At 40.6% G+C, this 20,755-nt stretch overlaps 1 protein-coding gene across 1 annotated transcript in view; it reads left to right on the top strand.

Annotated features, from left to right (window-relative positions):
* Positions 1 to 20,755, top strand: part of LOC122811247 (cGMP-dependent protein kinase 1-like) — a 4,027,247-nt gene that overhangs the window by 724,308 nt on the left and 3,282,184 nt on the right. The window contains exon 2 of the mRNA XM_044082966.1: positions 9,342 to 9,508. Coding sequence (XP_043938901.1) covers positions 9,342 to 9,508 — 167 coding nt within the window. The remainder of the gene's footprint in view (positions 1 to 9,341; positions 9,509 to 20,755) is intronic.

Below are 20,755 nucleotides of genomic sequence, written 5' to 3'. Positions count from 1 at the left end.
TTACAACTTTTTGATTTAAGGATGGCCTGAGTGCAACAATCCTAAGGAAAGAAATTTTTTTTGCAGTGAAAAATAAATTGCATTAAAATGATCCCCAAAAACCCAAGAAGACATACAAGGATATATAAAACCTGCTGGAAATTGTGCCTGCCTTCCCTCCCCTGCAGAGTGGGAGTTGACTTCTTTGTGCCCTTCTGGTGTTGGGTTGTAGTGAAAGTTAAAATACATGTGGCCAGATGCTTTCATGATACAGCAGAGTGTCTGCTAGAAGAAAGAAAGCCAACACAAAGACCATCAAGCACAGGTAGATTCAACACGGAACTAATCGCAGCCAAAACTCAACCAGGGGACCAGGCCGTTAGCTGATGGACACTATTAATTTCTGCACTCTGCAAATGATAAGCTGCTATCGCACACACCCTGCCCAGAATGTCAGACACTGAATGCAATGCTGATGCCTGACTGTGAGGGGAAGAAAAAAAATTCTAGCCATTTTGGTACTTTAGCTACACAGGGAATTTATCTTCTCAGCTCACTGCAGTCAGAATACAGTGTGGTAAAAATAAAATGAAGGTGTAACACCCACCAGGGCAGTAATACCATGCAGTCTCTTCCAACAAATAGCCCCACTGTGACAAAACAGAATCCAATATCAATTAGAACAGAAATTTTATTACTAGTAGTAACGACTAAGCACTTTTCATCAGAGTCGTTTAAAATACATTCAAATGAATCATATATACCCTTTACTCAAATCCCATTGGCTCAAATCGAAACAAAAAATAATAATAAATAAATAATAAACAAAAAAATCTCTTATTAACATAATATTACACTTAAATACATGAATATCAATGTTCATCATAAATAATATTCATTAATGGTGATGATGTGTGCATAGAATCAAACTTATTGATGTCAAATCTCCATGTTAAAACATACATAATCCCCTCAAAACACAATATAATGTGATTACGATGTTAATGTATGTTTGAGTTATAATGATGATAGGGGGGATAATGAGGTTTTTTTAGAAACAGAAAATGGCCCTCTGAGATCGGAAAGGCTTCGGAACAGGGGTCTGTTGGGAAGGGAAGCCCAACAAGAGTACCACAGGGGTGGGAGAATGAACAGGAGGGGGAGATATTGAGGGTTAATTTACCAGATGGTGATGTGATGTGTGCAACAGGGATTGACAACAACATACAAAGTATGGCGTCAAACGATAGTTGTATATTTGAAGTGTGTTGTGATGGTTTGGGAAATTATTGTGATGGTGACACCAACACCAGCACAACTATGTTTGATGGGTGTGATTTTACACCACTTGTCAATAATGCGGTGTTACAGGAGCAAAGTATGGACACTGGTATGTTGAATGTGAATTGTCCTTTATATGGTGATAAGGACATAGTAGCGTTCCAAGGTACCAGACATCAGTTGCTTAAGAAATGTGGGTACTGTATTTACAATTACACTGACATTATGATAGGAGAGACACACTTTGATTTATTTAGTAAAGGTGTGAGCTTTGTCCCAATGTTTAGAGTTGATATAGCGCAGGTTTTAATTGATTTTAGGATGTTTACGAGACAAATGAATTTAAAAATGTTTTTTTCAGCAATTGGAGAAGGGGCAACCAGTGAAAATAATAGGGGTGTGGATGGACCAAATTTACTTAAAAGAAAAAGTGCATTTACACCACCTGTTAATTCTGAAGTGTTGGTATTTGAAAAAATGGTTGAAACCCAACTACGAAAATGTTTGGAAAATGTTTTTATATTTAATGACAACCTGACACGTAAAGAGAGAGAATTGTTGGACTCCCTCAAAAAATCTGGTATATACAGATTTATGAAACCAGATAAGGGGGGGGGGTATGGTTGTCATGACAAATACTGACTATATTTCTGAAATGTCTGCAATTTTGAATGGTGACGACATGTATAATTTGGTCTCAAGGGGTGAGATCAATAGGGCGTACTATAAAATTGATGTATTTTTACATGATGCTTTATTTCAAGGAAACATCAATGAATTTGAGTATGATTTTTTGACTGTGAAATTCCCTAGAATGCCTACGTTGTTTGGAATACCCAAGGTGCATAAAGGGGCCGACAATTTACAATTTAGACCCATTGTTTCAGCTAAGGGGTCTAAAACTGAAACGTTAGCTGCATACATTGATACAGTGGTGAAGCCTACTATTAATCTAGCAACGCATATTATCAGAGACTCATGGCATTGCCTTGATAGAATTAAGAATTTTGAGAGAGGGAATAGTGATTTTGGGTTTTTGACCAGTGACATCATGAACCTATTCTCAGTTATTCCTCACAAATTGGGCCTGGAGATGTTTTTTGAGGCTATCACTAAGGATGGTTTGTTGGAAGGGACCAAGGCCAACTTTGTATGTGATTTGATGGAATTAGTTCTCAATAACAATTTTATCAATTTTGAGGGTGACCTGTTTCAACAAAGGTCAGGTGTTGCGATGGGTGCAAAATGCGCCCCAGCATTTGCCAATGCAGTGTTGCTTACATGGGAAAGAGAACATATTTTTGCATCTAGGTTTACCAACAATATACTGATGTATAGTAGATTTTTGGATGACATTTTGATTTTTTGGGAAGGTGATGAGAAATCAGCGGCTGATTTTGTTGATTATCTGGGTAGTACAACAGAATTTTTGAAATTCACATTTTATTGGGATAAAAACAAAATCAACTATTTGGATATCTCCATTAGTAAAAAGGATGGTGAGTTTGAAAGTAATATCTTTAGAAAAGAAAATTATTCAAACTCCCTATTACATTTTTCTAGTTGTCATCCGTTTCATCAGCGTAAAGGAATTGTGAAGGAGCAAATGGTGAGGACCTCGAGACTTGTTAGTAATGATGTACAATTTAGAATTGAGCTTTTTAAGCTTATAGGGATGTTCCTGGATCGTGGATATCCACTGAAGCTCTTATTGAGTGTAAGAAGGGATGTCTTGAGGGGAAGGAAAGAGCGCTATGCACCTGTTCTATGCACTGGTTTAGGGTATATGGGGAACACCAATAGGACAGATGGGGAACATGAAACTAATAGTGTACCTGAGGGATCCAATTTAAGGATGATAGTTAAATACAACCCTAGATCTTCAGAGGTGGTTGGTATAATAAAAAGCATTTGGAACTACGTTTTAAGTGATGACCTCAAAAAAACACTGGGTTCAGAACCCGTTTTTGTGTATAGTAGGGGGGTCAATGTTAAAGGTATTCTGGAGAGAAAAAATAAAAATAAAAGTGAATACAAGTCCATTATGAAAAAATGTGGTTTCTGCAGATGGTGCAGGTACATTAATGAGGGTAGTTATGTATGTGTACAAGGTTTCAAGTACACCATTCCTTGTCCTGGGCAGTGTAATTGTTGTACGAAGAACATTATTTATTTGGCAACATGTGCATCATGTGAGGCATTTTATGTGGGGAAAACCATTAGGAGGTTGCAGGACAGAATTGCAGAACATGTTAGATCTATAAGGAAAAAGGATAAGCACAATGCACTTTATCTACATAGTAATTTATGTGTGGATTTTAAAAAATTCACATTTTTTGTTATTGGACGTGTCTTGGATTATGGTGAGGGGGGTGATATACCCAATAGAGTGGGGGCTTTAGAAACTTTATGGCAATTAAGATTAGATGCCTGTAAGCCTCCGGGTTTGAACGATTATATTTCAATTAAACCTATTTTAAAGTTAAGGTCCCTTTTAGTATAGTGAGGATATATTTAATACTAGGGACTTGTGTTCTATGTTTTAGGTAGTTTAACATTTTAATACATACTGTATTATATATGCCATATATTTTAGTGTAATATTTTAAGTCAATGTTATTTATTTAGCTGGTTGTACCCAAAAATAGGCATTGGGAACTCTCAATATCACATTATATTGTGTTTTGAGGGGATTATGTATGTTTTAACATGGAGATTTGACATCAATAAGTTTGATTCTATGCACACATCATCACCATTAATGAATATTATTTATGATGAACATTGATATTCATGTATTTAAGTGTAATATTATGTTAATAAGAGATTTTTTTGTTTATTTATTTATTTATTATTATTTTTTAGGACCTTTGTGATTGTGGGGATGGGTTGTTTCGATTTGAGCCAATGGGATTTGAGTAAAGGGTATATATGATTCATTTGAATGTATTTTAAACGACTCTGATGAAGCCAGACTGCTGGCGAAAGTGCTTAGTCGTTACTACTAGTAATAAAATTTCTGTTCTAATTGAACCACAGGACTCGGTGGTTATTTATTGGATTCTGTTTTGTCACAGTGGGGCTTTTTGTTGGAAGAGACTGCATCGTTTGGTGGCCAAGTTTGTTTTTCAGAATACAGTGTGGTACTTTCTACCTCACATATGTCACAAGAATCAAGTAGAAAGCTAAAATAATGGTGGAATAATGCAAAATGGGGACAACTATGATGTTTTTGTAAGTAGTAGTTACTAAAATAACAGGCTTCGCATTCATTTTTGTCTTATTTAGTCTGAAACTCAAAATTCTGTCTGCATTTTCTTAATGCAATACTCGTGTGTCAAAATTTAAAAATATGAAATATTAAGTATGTTTGTATTGGACTATATTTTCCCAGCCTTTTCTTTTAACGCTGGTACAATGGATATAAAATCATTCAATCCAGGATGTAAATTGGCAGCCAACCTTAATTGCTACATTAATTCTTTTTTACTTAAAATATTTTTCCAATCCCCACCTCTAGGTTTTATTTGTATAACATCCAATATAGCAAATTTAAAACCTGAGAAATTTTCACACACATCACTATTGCCTGTACAGGGCTTTAGTCTCTTTCATTCTTTGTCATATAGATGTTCATAAATCCTGGACTAGAGAGTCCTCTGTCTTCCCAACATAAAATCCCATACAGCCATTGCACTTAGCCAGATACACTATACTATTGGTAAAACAGTTCCCCTTCTTAAAGAACACTGTGTCCCTGGTCCTGTTTAAAACAACACTAGGTATCTGCAGAATAAAACTATACTGGGAACAATGCCCGCAACGTTTAGTACCTTCATTTTTTTTTGGTTTCCACTATCTGAATTGACTTCTAAGGTTATCTTCAAATTACAACCCAACTTAGTAGAAAATTAGGGTTCTAGTTTTAAAAATACTCCAATTCTTATTCAAGATATTTTTTATTCCACTATATAGGGTGCTATATTGTACAACACAGACTTGGGTAAAATTTGCTGGCACTTCAGCACATGTTGCCATGCTAGTATCCTGGGTCTCTAAAAGTCATCTGCTCAGCAATGGCTTGTATTTTAAGCCCCATTCATCAAGAATTCCTTGTAAAATGCTTTCCATCAACCCACAAGGGTGTCCCCTATCTACAAACATGTTGCTTAAAGTATTAAACTTGGTAATCGCATCTTCTTTGTGGAAAGTCATCCAGGCAACTCTAATTGCCTGTACTTTCACAATACTTTTTTCTGAAAAAGGGGGTGGTGACTATAAAAATGAAGATATGCATTGCAAAAGGTTTTCTTACGATGTACCTTGGATTTAAAACCTTCTTTCTCTTTAGATATAACAGTGTCCAAATAGTGTATCTCAGTATCATGGTATTCGTGGGTAAATTTTAAAAAGGTGGTAGTACTGTTCATATATTCAATAAAACTAAAATATTACCTTTATCACCTATCCAAAAAATAAAGATGCCATCCAAGAATCTGTTGTATAACAAAATCTCAGAATTAAACTTACTTTTAACCATATATTCCATTTCCCATCCACACCACAGAATGTCTCATTCTGGGCAGTACTCAGTGTTGGTCTTTAATGCAGTGTCTTACCTCAGTACTGTGCAATACTCAAGCAAGCAGAGAGATCATTGTATAATAAATATTAAAATGAGTGTAATTTATGTGCAATAATAGAATTATCTATATGGTGTATATAGTAGTTATATTAACTGTGGAGAAAGAACTAAACTCGGGGATAGCTATTGCCTTTACATTAGAAACTTTTCAGAATGGACTTTACATTAGCTAGTGTTTTGATGGCTGTTAGTGACTGCACTCCCTACTGATTTTCTGTTAAAAAAATTATGAAGAACTGACCAAAATAGGATACAAATAATCAAACTGAGACTGCTGAGAGCACCTGCGCCTCCTAATACTTGTATGCATATGTCATACCCCCACACAGGTTTGACCATTGACTCAAAACCACTTGTGTGGTTGTACACCTTAAACCTTTGATTACAGTTAAATGAAATGATAAATAAATGGCATATATAAATTTGTGTTGTCAGCTTACTGCACTTCCTATACCTTTCATCTCCTTGACTCATGAATTAAGTAAAAATCTGAAATGGACAAGGTACCAAAATCAGGGACAGTGACAGTTATGTGCTTAGAAATTTGCTAACGTAACCGATTTTGCCTTAGAACACTTTTTGAATGATATCTAATCTGAAACTCAGATGCATGGCAACCCTGTTAAAATAGCTTCAATTTTCACCGATTCCTAGAAAATCCACAAACTTTGAGGACCAGACCGAAATAGGAGGTAGACAATTAGAATAAAACATTCTGCAAAACTGGGAAGAGCTGAGATCTTCTACACCCCCATGCATACATGCACACACAAAGACTCAGTGAAAGTAATGTTACCTTCACAAATAATGGCCGTAGAAGGCATATTGCCTGCAAGTCCAAAAAATAAATAAATCAAATAAAAAAAAGTTGTTCCCCCTCTCATTTCACTGCACTGTTAAGTTGTATCCTAATTTCAGTCTTAGGCTGCCTTAATTACCTGAGACAGCCTGAGAAAATAGGCAAGGTTCTTTGGTGCTTCATACAACTGCCTTGTGAGACCCCCTGTATAATGACATTTCCAACGTTCTCAGCAACTGCATGAAAGAGCAAAGAGCACACCCACACCTATGAAAAGCTGGCACAGATTTCAAAGCTGTGCCCCCTTCTGCCCAGACGATAAGGTAGTTACACTGCCACCAGACACTCTAAAGCCAGTTGCTTTAATGCTGTTACAAGTGTACCCAATTATACTGAGTGAAATTAATATGAATTATAGTGTTTGGTCAATGCAGTAAGGCTTCCATGAGTTGCCACAGAGAAACCAAATAGACAGGAGTATTCTCAAAGGTTAAAATATTCTCTGAAGGACCAGCCACAATAAATATGTATTTAATAATAATGAATATGAAAATACTAAATACCTATTTATAATAAACATGAGTTTCAATCGCAGGAAATACTAAAGTAATGCAGATGAATAGATTCATACAGATACAGAAAAATAGTACTTAACTAATTTCACTGTAACTTCCTGACTAATTTAAAAAAAGTACTATTCCCTGATCACTTACTAGAGCAAGGCAAGATGAAGTAGGTGAGGGGTCGTTCTTTGTCAGGTGCCAAAAACGGACTACTCTGAGACTTCAGTCTCACCTAGTATTATACATCATTTTTGTCACATACATCTGGTCATCTGACTTCTGATTCCCATGCTACCGCCACTGATAGAAACTGCGAGGATTTAGCATGTATATGTTAATAGTACACATACATAGAGCTTGCTAAGATCTGTTACAGCTTCTGGAAGTAAAAAAAAAACAATTTTAAACCTCCACCCTTCCAGAGTAGCAATTGGTTCACCCCAAAGACAATACAGAAAGCTTCTTAGTACAGGCTTTTTGTCTTTGGCTGCATTGAGAACTGTAAGATAACATCTTTATGGCCTAGGCCCAGTTATTTAATTTCAGAACATTTTTCAAAGTTAGCTGCAGCTGGACTGTGATTAACCTCTCTTCTTCCAGTATCCTCTAGTACAATATATACATTTCAGCAGTTACAGTAATACATATATCTTTCTTCCTCTCTCCAGCAGGACACAATCTTGATAATGTTTTCAACACAAGCATCTGTACAAATCAGTTTGAGATACAAATGACATAGTTCTTTACAAAATGTCAGCTAGCTGTGCTGGCATATGTTAGACATCCACTGCCCTACTTCTCTTGGTTTAGCTGGCAATACCTCACATTACCACAACTTGCATACATATATACTACCTGTTCTTTTAATTCCTTGTTCCAGGGTAGGGTTCTTTTCCCTGTCATGACATAGATGTACTCCTTACCTCCTTTAGCTCATGTACTGCAGTGGAACTCTGGTAGTTTGTGGTGCCGCTTCCTTATAATTGCATTATGAGGTCTTTGGCAAAATCAATTTATGTTCTCACATTGTAAACACACATTCATATCTCTGGAGCCATAAGGGCTACTAAAGAAATGTGAATGACAAACTGTATTCTGTAGAAACATTGTTACAGAGGCAGTGTTCATTAGATTCTAGGTCTTAAACTGGATTGTTTATCATAATAAAGTAATTATTAATTTTGTAATTTTTTTTAAAACCACTTAATTTCTCTATACCCACTCAAGCTACACACGCATACATAAATACATATATCAACTGCGTTTTGTTTGTCCAAAAGTAGCCTTTCATACAAGTCTATGCAGTTTTGTCTGTTTTACTTGGTTGTTGAGATATTTAGAAAACTATGTAGTCTAATATCAGTGCAGTTCTGTTGCCCATCATTTAATCTTTAAGATGAAATTTTTAAATAGCATGGATTTGTAATTGATACAAACATGAACTGGCTATATTAGACACCTAGAGCTGTCAGTAGGATGTAACAACATAAGCACTAGGGTGTAATGAGTTAGTCGAGGATAAGAAAGTTCTGAATTTTCAAGTAAGGCACCAATCACAAGCTTTTGTATATTGGCCAGACTTGTCAGGATACAATCCATATAGCTAGAAGCAACTGCAACAGTGATCTATTGATGAGCATAAACCTGTGAAACTAGAAACCTATTCAAAATCAGTCCAGGATTCTTTTTAGAACATTCAGAAAGCTGTCCAATCAAACACTGTGTTTTAATGAACTCCTTGTATTGTTTAGAAGGCATCCGCTACTTGAACATCTACTCTTAACAGAAAGTTTTACTTGCACAGCTGTACTGATTCTGCAGTTGCAGCAGTTAAGTCTAGATAGCTTGTGCACTTTAAAAATCATCTTTTGTATTGTTTATAAGCGTGAGCACTCAATTTATTCCTGATTCTTTACTGAATTAATTTATGCTCATACCAATCTGTGTGTGTGGTGGTGGTGGGGTGGGGGTTGTTATTTCAGTTTGTACAAGTACTTGGCTTCATTTCATTTAACTATATGGAAATGCATTATTCAGACATGACACTACTCCTTATGTGTATTTTTGTCTTTAGGTCAAAGCAGTTAATTAGGGAAGCCATTCTGGAAAATGATTTTATGAAGAACTTGGAGCTTTCTCAGATCCATGCCATTGTGGATTGCATGTCACCAACGGAGTATCATCGAGGGAGTTACATAATCAAGGAGGGAGATGTGGGCTCTATTGTCTATGTCATTGAAGGTAAGCCATTTATGGAAGTATTAGAATATTGTGACTTGGGGGGGGGGGGTCATGTATTGCATCTGGAAGTAAAGTGGCATCAACAGACTCTGTTCCCTCTAGTTAAAAGCAGGAAAAACAGTAAGGCTCCTGGGACACTAGCACCTTGTGTGCAAAAACATTTCAGTGCATTTGTGCTACTTTTGTCAAAAAGAAAAATGTACAAGTAAAAAACTGTGGTGTTCTAGAAATAAATTTAAGGTACATGCATATGACATTCATTAGTTGATGTAGCTCTGGAAACCACATTCTGAACCACATGAAATCTGATAGGATAAACTGAGCTTAATCTCTGACTCGTACATTGGGCCAAACACTTTTGCCACATTGGGTAATGTTTTCAGTAGGTGCTTTGGTTTAAACAAACAAAAAAAAAGACTTCTTTGTGTAGTCATGTGCCACTAAGAGTAAAATAAAGAAGTTATGTCTTACCATAATGTTCCATCTGTGTTGATCTTCTTTCATTCATCACTGATGGGTTCAGTTCCGGACCCTCAGAACAGAGTCGACCTAATTCCAAGCTCGCGCCAGCCAAAAAACTCTTAAGCTAAGCTTTTACCCATAGTGCCCTTCTCCCTGTTACCTCAGATTGAGTTTGGCCAGTGTTACTAAAGCAGAGGCCATTTCTGCACAAATGCCCTAACTCACCACTTGGACCCACAGTATCCCCTAGGAGCCTTTGGAGGGGGAAGGAAGGTGGGAAGTGATGAATGAAAGAAGATCAATAACACAGATGAAAGTTATGGTAAGACGTAACTTCTTTATCTAATTTTAATCTTCTTTCCGTTCATCACTGATGGGACAGAATCCTCAGCTACCTTGTGTTCTTTGGGCTGCCCTTATGGAAGAACGTTCCTGAGCTCCATTGAGCCAGAGGCAGCTCTCCCTCTGGAGACCACATCCAATTTGTAATGATTAACAAAAGTGTGGGGGTTAGCCAATGTGGCTGTTGCACAAATATCCATAGAGGCTCTCAAATGGAAGGCTACAGAAGTTGCCATAAATCTGATCGAGTGGGCTTTAATAGTCTGTGGTATAGGTTTTTTTTGCATGCAAATAGATGTAGTGTATGCAGTCCCTTAGCCGTTTAGATAGTCACCTTGGAAACTTTATCTATTCCCATTCTAGGTTCAGAGAAGAAAATGAAAAGTTGGTTAGTTTTACGTACTGCTTTGGTTCTGTCTAAATAAAACCTTAGTTTGTGTACATCCAGAGTGTAGACAGTATTGCCCTTTATTAATAAACATTTGGGAAAAATACTGGCAAGTCAATAGTCATGTTGATGGAAAAATCTGAAATAACTTTTGGGAGAAAGGATGGGTTTGTCTGGAGTGACACTTTGTCCTTGTGGAAGATTAAATGGGGCCTTTTAATGCATAAAGCTCTGAAATTCATCCGGCTGACGTGATGGCTATCAGGGAAGGGGGCTTCCAAGATAAAAATTTGAGGTCACACTTTGCTGCAGGCATAAAGGGAGGTTTAGTTAAAGACTGAAGAACCAACTTGAGGTTCCATGGCTCTATAGTTGTCTGATTGGAGGCCTAATGTGTGAGATTCCCTTTAAGAAAGGTTTTGCATAACCGAAGAGAGATGAGGGAAGAATTATCCCAACCCATCATGAAAGTTAGAAATAGCCGCTAGATGGACTTGTATGATGGAAGCTGCAGCTCTATCCTCGAAAAATTTTGATAGATATTGTAATGCTGCCTTAACTGGAGCTGAGTACGGATCTAGCCTTCTTTTCCTAGACCAAATAGAGACTCTCTTCCATTTGTCTAGATATAGTCTTCTGGTGGATGTTTTGTGTGAGGCCAGGATAATGTCATGTACAGGTGAGAGGAAGGTTATCCTGCCTGGCGACGAACAGAAGTGGAGAAGACAAGCTGTCAGCTTGAGACTGGATAGGTTTGGGTGACTCAACCCTTGGGGGTGAGAAATCAGGTCTGGAAAAGCGACCAGAATCCACGGTCAACATAATAGATGAGGCTGAAGAAAGGGGAACCAAACTTGTCGAGGACAAAAAGGGGCTATGAGGATCACTTTGCATTTCAACCGAATAGCTTTCTTTATCAATTGGGGAATCAGAGAGAGAGGCAGGGATAGGCATATAGCAGTCCCATGGGCCAATAATGAATCAGAGCGTCCCTCAAGGACTACCCCTGTGGGGGAAATAGGGCAAAATAGCTGCTGCATTTGTTGTTTGACGGGGAGGCGAATAGGTCGCAGCAAGGCTGGCCCAGCAGCTGAAAATTTCCACTGCTATGTTGCGATTGAGGGACCACTTGTGAGGCAGGAGAATACATCTGCTCAGCTTGTCTGCAATCATGTTGGAATTCCCTGGTATATGCGTTGGTGTCAGCAAGCAGTTGGAAGCTATCGCCCACTGCCAAATTCTCATGGCCTCTCATCGTAGGGGATAAGACTTGGTTCCTCCTTGCTTGTTGATATACCAGACTACTGACATGTCTGAATTGCGATTGTTCCAGAAAGAACAGATTGGAATGCTTGCAATGCTGACACCGCATTCAGTTCTAGAATGTTGATATGCAGGTTGGCCTCCATAGTGGACAATGTGCCTTGGGCTGTCTTTCCCTGAAAATGGCCCCCACACCCTATCAGGGAAGCATCCGTGGTCACAATGGCCTTGGCTTGGATTGGAGAGGATGGAATGGGCGGCTCCAATGTTCTGTCTCTGGCCTCATCCACCGAAGGAGGTCCTATTTGCAACAATTGGTTATCTGAATCTGAAAGCATAGAGGATAGTGATTTGGAAACCATTGAGATAGCAGACACCATTAAAGTATTCTCATATGTTGTTTCGTAAGAGGCACTTTGGGTATGGTAGCTGCCATGGATCCTAAAAGCTGAAGAACCTCCCTTGCTGAGGCTTTGTTTTGACAGAGTGTCATCTAGAGCTGGAGCCTCAGTCTCTGAAGTCTGTGAACTCTGAGAGACACCAGACAAGATTGGGTGTTGAAGACTGCTTCGATGAACTCTATGGACTGAGTTGGAGCAAGGTTGGAGTTTTCCCAGTTTATCATTATTCCTGAAAGTCTCGACAAGGAAAGAGTGTACTGCAGGGTGCTCCAAGAAGATGCTTGGTGGGGGCGGTAAGGAGCCAATAGTCTAAATACGGAAACACCCGGAATCCTTGAGGTCTAAAGTAAGCTGTGACCACTGCCATGCACTTTGTGACTACTGTGGGGGGCTGTAGAGAGTCTGAACGGCAGGGCACAAAATTGGTAGCGATTGGCTCCTAGCCAGAAGCGGAGTAGATTTCTGGAGCATTTGCCCGTTTTGATGTGGTAATACACATCCCGGAGATCTGTCAAGCACATCCAGTTGCCAAGAATGGACTGAACCGTGACCATCCGGAATTTCGTTTGGGTAATGTATTTGTTCAAATTGCTGAGATCCAGAATTGGTCTCCAGTCCCCTGTTTTTTTGGCACCAAAAAGAATCCTGAATAGAATCCGGATCCGCATTAGTCTGGTGGGACTATTTGTGTGACTCTCTTTTTTTTGACACAGCTTGTTTATTTCTGCAGCTGCTTCTTTCCTTTGACTGGCTGGAACGTCGAAATTTTGTCAGATGCTTTGGGTAAGTGATGAGGGGGATGGTGTAGCCTCTGGTTATAATCTTCTACACCCAACAGTCTGAAGTTATTGAATGCCAGGCAGTGTGGTGCAGAGAGAAAAGTCCACCGACTGCTTCCAGAGGAAAGCAATCGGCCGCTCTTCAGGAGTGCTGGTAAGGCTGCACAGAGAGAGAATCCCTGGTCCCTGATTACACAGACCTCATCCTGCTTCAGTAGGGGTGTTTCCAGAATTGTTACCCTCCCTTTGCTCCTGGGGTGTCATCTCCACGTGTGGCACAGAAAGGACCTTGAGGTTTTTTTGTGCAAAATTTTTCTGCTCCTCTCGTTCCTGGAAAAGGAACGTAGTGGATTGGAAAAACGTAGACCTATGACAGACAGGGTCTTACCGTCCTCACACCTGGCCAGGGTGCCTTTCATCTTTGGGCCAAAAAGGGAAGATGATTCGATTGGAACGTTCGGGGAAAGAAGACTTGAAAGGGTCTGCAAAGTCACAGAGGCACATCCAGATATGCCTGAAACCTGCCACTTTAGCAGCCTCTTCGGTTGCATGTGAGGGCAACCTCATGGACGAATTGGAGATGGATTCCAGGGCTGCGAACTGTGAGGCAACTTTGTCTCTTACCCCTTTAGACACCTGTCCTGCGAGTGTTCGGAAACTAAGTCTCTTTGAAGCCTCGTAAAATATGGCAAGTAATTCAGAGACCGTATGGTAAGTCACTGAAGCAATCTTCCTTAATCTGTCCACAGCCCGGCACACACGGTTGGGCTGATGAACAATATGACTCTCTTCAGCGAGATCCTTTTTCATGGCCGCTGCCACCATCGCATCAACTGGTAAACCTCTTGACCAATGTAGGTTTTTCTCTGAGCGCTGGGGGTTGTCAGGTCTCGGAGGGATCCACTCAACAGAATAAGGGTTCTTCCAGGTGTGCTGCACCAAGAGTTGTACCAGCTCGTCCGCAGCCGGGGTCACCCAAGAATAGATTGCCAGGCATGGAAAGCCTGCAGAAACACCCTCCTCGGAAGAAGGGTTATGACTGTAGGGGAGTTTACCTGCTTCCTGTTGCACAATTTCTTCCATGGGGGATCCTCAGCTGGGCCCTCTTAGGAGGATGCGGAAGAGGGGGTGGCATGTAACTGGGTCTCCTGCGACTTTCCTGCCTGGTGTCCCGGGACGGTGGCTTGCGTCAGCTGTAGCTCAGGGGAAAAAGAGGTCTGGGGTTCCGACATCGGTGGAATGCTTCCAGAAGCAAGTGCCCTCTCCATAGCTCGGAAAGCAGGTCCACCCGAAGAGGGATGGGAGCTCAGAACCAAGAAGGACAATCTCTGAACCGGGGCCACACCCCATTTGCCGAACCCACTCCTGAGGGTGGAGCCTCAACCAGGATCGGTGCAGACAGAGCTCCCGGCACTGTGGATGGAACTGTAGACACACCTGGAACAATTCCCTGAGCCGAAGAGCATGCAGCCCAATCATGGAGTTGAGGAAGGCTCAGTTCAGAAGGGACCTAATGCTAAAGGGACAGTCGCGGAGACCCAGTGAGGTCCACTACAGGCACCAAGATGGGGGGGGGGTTCCGAAAAGGATGTTGGAGCTGAAGACTTTGGAACTGGTATGGTCAAAGGAGGAGAATACGATGGAGTCTGTGGAGAAACCAATCCAGGTCCTGCAGGTGGATGGGTCCTAGATGAAGTGGGATATCCCTCTGGCTTTCAACAGCTGATCCACAAGATGCACCACGTCTAACTTGGAAAGGCTCCTGGTGGATCTAGTGGATACTTCTGGTGGGGAGTCAGGTCATTCTAGGAATGAACTATATACTTGCCCTAGAAAGGGATCTGTTGATGGAGAGTATCTGGTCCATGGTGTGGAATCTATTGGCACAGATGTCTCAAGTTTGGAGACAGGAAGAAGTGGTGTCAAAATTGTCATTATCGGAACCGTGAAAGGTCTCTGTGCCGGAAGGGCACTCTGACCCACTACAGAAGGTTCAGCAGTAAACGGAATCACAGAGGTAGGCATTGAAGGTGTGCACTGTGCCGAAGCGGCACTTGGTGCTGAAGCTGTAGTCTGTGCCATAGACAGTATAAGAACTGAAACAGGTGCCGATAAATGAACAGTCAGTCGAAGTGGAAGAGGTCAGTGCCGATGAGGCAGACTTATGCTCTGAAGACAATTTTGGTACTTCAGAATTTACAGACTTGCCATGGTCACCCGAGGGTGAAGAGGGGACAGTGTGAGACCTTTTCTTTTCTTTAGTAGGAGGGGATGAGACCTCTCACACAAAGGGCCTCTGAAAAGGGCAACTTAAGGAGGCCCTTCATAATCGGTTTGTTTTTGCACTCATTCAAGGTGTGCTGACTAAAACTTTGGCAAATCACACAAGGGGGTTGCACCGAAAGATGGAGCACCCCCAGACAGTACAGTCATCATGGGAATCACTGTTAGGCAGTTTTCCCTTACAAGAAGCACAATACTTAAACCCCAACATGCCCTTTTTATCAGACATCATGAGCAAATATACATATACACACACAAGTCAGATAGGAAACTAAGGCGAAGAGTTTTATTTATTTATTTTACATCTGTTGACCGGGATAGTCTGACTGGATGCATGTCCATTTTCAGCGGAGGCCCGGGGAGAAAAGCTCCAAGGGTAAGCAGATACAGCATTACATAATACCAGCATTACATATTACAAACGGACTATTTACAGAGATTACATAAGTAAGCAAGTTAAACAAGTTCCACAGGTTACATTTAATCCTGAGCACAAGTCAGGTTTAAATTAAATTACACAGTAAACTGGTTAACAGATTTTTACACATTCTAGAGAGAGATAGCCAGTTAAGTGACAAATGTTGTTTGAGTCTAGTTTTAAATTGACCTAAGGTGGAAAATAAGGAAGTGCAGGAGTACTGTCCTGATTATAGAGGATTTTATAGGCCATAATCAGTTGGTTATACTGGATTAGGCTGGGTAGTTCAAGCCACCCAAGCTGATTCAGATTGATGCAATGATGTGTCCTAAAAGGCAGCCCAGTGGCAAACCTGGCAATGTGGTTGTAGTAAATTGAGAGTTTGTTGAGGACAGTCTTGCTTAAATTCGAGAGAAGAGGGGATGCATACAGAAGGGTTGAAAGAAGGTGAGAGCGAGCTATGGCAATTTTAGCTGGAGGGGTTAGGAAGGCTTTTATTCTGTAAAGTGACCCAAGTTTTTTATTGATGGTTTTGATAGTATGGTTAACATGTAGTTCAAATTTTAGATTATTGTTTATGATGACACCTAATAGTTTTGTAGATGGGTTAGGGGAGATTATTGTGCAATCATTTGATTTTATGGTAAAGGTGAAAGCGGTAGACCTACGTGTTGGTGAAAATAACAGCATTTTAATTTTTTGGGGATTTAAGATCAGTCTATGTTCAGAAAGCCAATTTTCTATGGTATTAAAGGTGGTCTAGGTAGCTGACCATAACTCCACTGGAGATGTGGCTGAGCAAATCAGAGTAGAGTCATCAGCATATTGGATACAACTGACTTTTGGGATGACAGTATAAAGGTCGTTAATGAAGATGGAGAACAGCAAGGGCCCTAGTATAGAGCCTTGTGGTACTCCAAGGGTGTTGGGTAGAAGGTTAGAGAGTTTGTTCTGCCAGAGGACAGCCTGCTGTCGACCATTCAGGTAGGATTGAAACCATTGGAGGGCTCCAGTATCTAGACAGAATGTTTGCAGGGTGTGGATTAAAAGTTGGTGATCAACCATATCGAATGCCTTGGAAAGATCCAAAAAGAGGGCTGAGGATATATAATTATTGTTGCAATTATGGTTTATGGTATTAGTAAAGGCTAGGAGGGCTGAAGTAGTGCTGTGATGAGGACGGAAGCCATGCTGAGTGTCTGCCATAAGGCGATTTTGGATTAGGTGGTGCATGAGTTGTCTAGGAATACATTTTTCCATAATCTTTGCAAGTGGAGAGAGTATAGCTATTGGCCTATAATTGGAGAATTCAGTAGAGCCACTGCGTGCTCTGTCAACTGCACCCCTCCCCATCTCAGCCTTATACCTAAATAGATATCAAAGATAGGGTGAAAAAAGGAAGAAAAATACCAACAATGGTATTTAAAAAATACCACAAGGGTAGGGAGTAGGCCGTACCACCAATGGTAGTGAAAATTACCAAAAAGGTAGAGACAGAAGGGTAAAAGGGTCTATAGATAGCTAGAAAGTTAAAGAAATATCAAAAATACCAGCAAGGAATAAACAGTAGACAAAATATCCAGAAAAAAATATCAAAAGTTTACACTTAGCTGAGAGCTTGGCTTGGGCGTTGCTTTATGGCTATGTGGCAAACGAGATCTGAGGTAACTGGGAAAAGGGCACTATGGGTAAAAGCTTAGCTCGAGAGTTTTTTGGCTGGTGCAAGCTTGGTATTAGGCTGACTCAGTTCCGAGGGCTCAGAACAGAATCCATCAGTGATGAATGGAAAGAAGATTAACAACATCAGATCTAAACTTATGCCTCAGTGATATCAGTGACATTATCCTATGGAAAGTGTGATTTATGCCCATAAACTTTAATGGACGCACCACCATACACAGAGTGAGGCAGCCATTAGGGGCTATGGATGCACATCACATTATCTCTAAACTTATGTCAATAAGGGATGCACTAAACTTATTTGTACTGTGGTTTAAGAAAGTTTGCAAAGCTGTTGGTTAAAAATGTCTCAAATAAATAAGGACTGAGAGTGCCATAAGTGTATTGTGGCACTTGCCTGACTAGATGCCACGATGCACTTGTGAATGTGAATAAAAGACTTAAAGCAGACTGTATGCCTACTGCCGTCTTTGTTTGTATCGCGAGTTCAGTAGCAGCTTAGATTGGCTGTTGGTGCATTTGATGAGTATTCCACTTGGTTTATTGTTCTGTTGGTGCCTGAGCCCCAGTAACCTGCTGCACACTTACTGTTCTAATGAGACGATGCCAAGCTTGTTGGCAGCTATAAAGAGATGCGCTTTTACCTAGACTAAGCCTGGTGATATTGAAGCTGTCAGGCTGAGATGGGGAGGGGTGCAGTTGAGAGAGCACACAGTGACTTTAAGTAGTAGTCAAATGGTCAATGAGAAGGCTCACAGCATTGTAGCACCTTCTATGCCAAATTGAGAGACCAGCATTTTGTGATGCTGGTGATCACTACTCCCTGTATCTCCTTATAGCACCACTGTACCATCCAGTGCTCTCAGTAAGGTGGAAGACCCACAATGCAGTGGCCAGTCTACATAGTAATTATTCCTTGGTAATGTAAGTGTCCAGGCGGTCAGTTAGTGCACCATGCTGTCACTAAAATGGTAGACCTGCAATGCATCCAGCTAGCTACATGGGTACATTTACGGTCTTGTGTAGTAGGTCCTGGGTTCAAGTCCATAACTGGGAGAATGTCTGTAAATGAATGCAATATTTACTTTTCTGAGGTGCAAGTCAAAACCACTGGTCTGTGGCTGGCAAAGTTTGCAGATGATTGCAAGCTGGGTACTGTCTTAAATTCCCCTAGTGATGTGAACATCCTCTAAGAGGGCATTACCCAAACTACTGGTGCTAGTAGCATGGACTCAAACTGAATGCCAAGAAATGCATCATTATCCCCTTTAGGGAAAATGGGATCCCTACTAATTATCACATTGATAACAACATACTAAGCATGCAGTCAGTCGTGAGGGACTTGGGTGCCCAGGTTGATAGCAACCTGAGTTTTGACCACCATGTTGCCTCTGTTGTACAGAAGGTTTTCTACATGGCCCACCTCATAAACAAGGGTATTTCATCCAGGAGCAAGGAAGTCGTAACATCCCTGTACTCCTCCCTTATTGGACCCATTATAGAGTATAGTGCCCCCTTCGGCATGTACCTTACCAAGCACATGCAGCAACTGGAGAGAACACAGAGGTTCCTGACCAGGAAAATCCATGGTCTCAAACACCAATGGTATACAGATGGACTAAAAGCCCCTGTCCCTCTACTCAATCTGGTACAGACTGCTCAGACGTGACCTGTGTCTGGCATACAAGGCTATCTCAGACCCAGCCTTGATGGAGTTGCTGCATATCCGTAAGTCAAACTCCACTTGCACAACCCACATGCAAGGCCTTAACCTTATCTGTGATATTAATAGAACTTGGTGGGATAGATTTGTGTCCCAAAGACTTCCTCATCTGTGGAATAGACTCCCTCTCCATGTCAAGCAGAGTACCTCTCTAGCCCTCTTTAAGAGGAATCTGGACGACTGGATGGGAAACAAAAAATACACCCCTGGGATTCCACCTGTGTCCTTGCTGGACAGGGGAAACAAGTGCCGACTTGAGGGAACGTTAGCCAAATAGGCTTATAAGGTTCTCCGGGCCAATAGCGTAGTATCATTCTTCGAACCTGTGATGGCCCATCTACAGAATAATTATTCCTTGGTAATAATGTCCAGGAGGTTGATCAGTGCCCCCATCACTGTACCATCGCTAAGGTGGCAGACCTGGACCATGATGGGCCATCTGCAGAGTAATTCCCTGGTAATGTCAATGTCCAGGAAGTCTGTCATTACCCCCCCTCCCCATCACTGTACTATTCCATGCTCTAGACCTGCATTGTGATGACCTATCTACTGAATAATTATTCCTTGGTATTGTAAATGTTCAGGAGTTCTGTCAGTGCCTCCATCACTGTACCATCACATGCCATCACTAAGGTGGCAGACCTGCAATGTGATGGCCCTTCTACAGAGTAGTTATTCTTTGGTTATGTAAATATCCAGGAGGATGCTCAGTGAGCTTTAGGATACATATCCACCACTAAAGTCATAAGTGCTAATCCTGTCACACTGTGGCTGTATTTGGAGTATGTTGCATGAATCACATTGCCCTCAGTGTATGAAAGAGCCTGTCTTATTTGCATAGTTATGTCAAAGTATTTCCTGCTTAGCATATGACTTTAACACAGATGTATGAATATTTACAGCTGCTAAAATGATGACGATGAATCACTTATGGCTTTGGTGCTTCTCTTGTATATGCATTTCAATGAATGCTAATTGACTGAATATGTTCTCTCGGATGGCTTCAAAAGAACAACTCCTGAGTGAACTGTGAGATGACCTTCCACATGCAGATTTGCTCCTGGCATTTCTTAAAAAAATGCAGCCTGCCTCAAGGTCCAACAGCCTTGGTATAAATTAAAATCTTAGTGTAATCTGAGCCCATTATTTCGAACTGGCTGTATCTGCCTGCTTCGACAGAACTGAAGCATCGCTGTTTTTGCTTGTCAGTTTCAAGATCACTAACTTTATAATACATGAACACTACTTGGTAAAACCGTGCTGTGTACTTTCCTTTTTTATAATATTATAAGCTTTATTCAATCTCAAGGCTGTCGCCACACTTCTATTATCTACTGTAGTTGACTTGGTAAATTCTAGAGGAATGCTAGCATATATAGCTTGTGTGCATTCACAAGATTTACCATTGTTTATATCTCTACAGTTTCTACGCCTTCATTTTTGTTGGTCACCAACCCCATTTTCAGAAAATAAATAATCTGAAGTTGTTGTCTTCATTTGGTTTTCAA

The sequence above is a fragment of the Protopterus annectens genome, chromosome 9.part0, assembly GCF_019279795.1.
Source record: "Protopterus annectens isolate FY-2018-M chromosome 9.part0, PAN1.0, whole genome shotgun sequence".
NCBI classification, from domain to species: domain Eukaryota; kingdom Metazoa; phylum Chordata; order Ceratodontiformes; family Protopteridae; genus Protopterus; species Protopterus annectens.
Note: the sequence above shows the minus strand (reverse complement) of the source record. Positions and strands in the feature narration are given on the sequence as shown.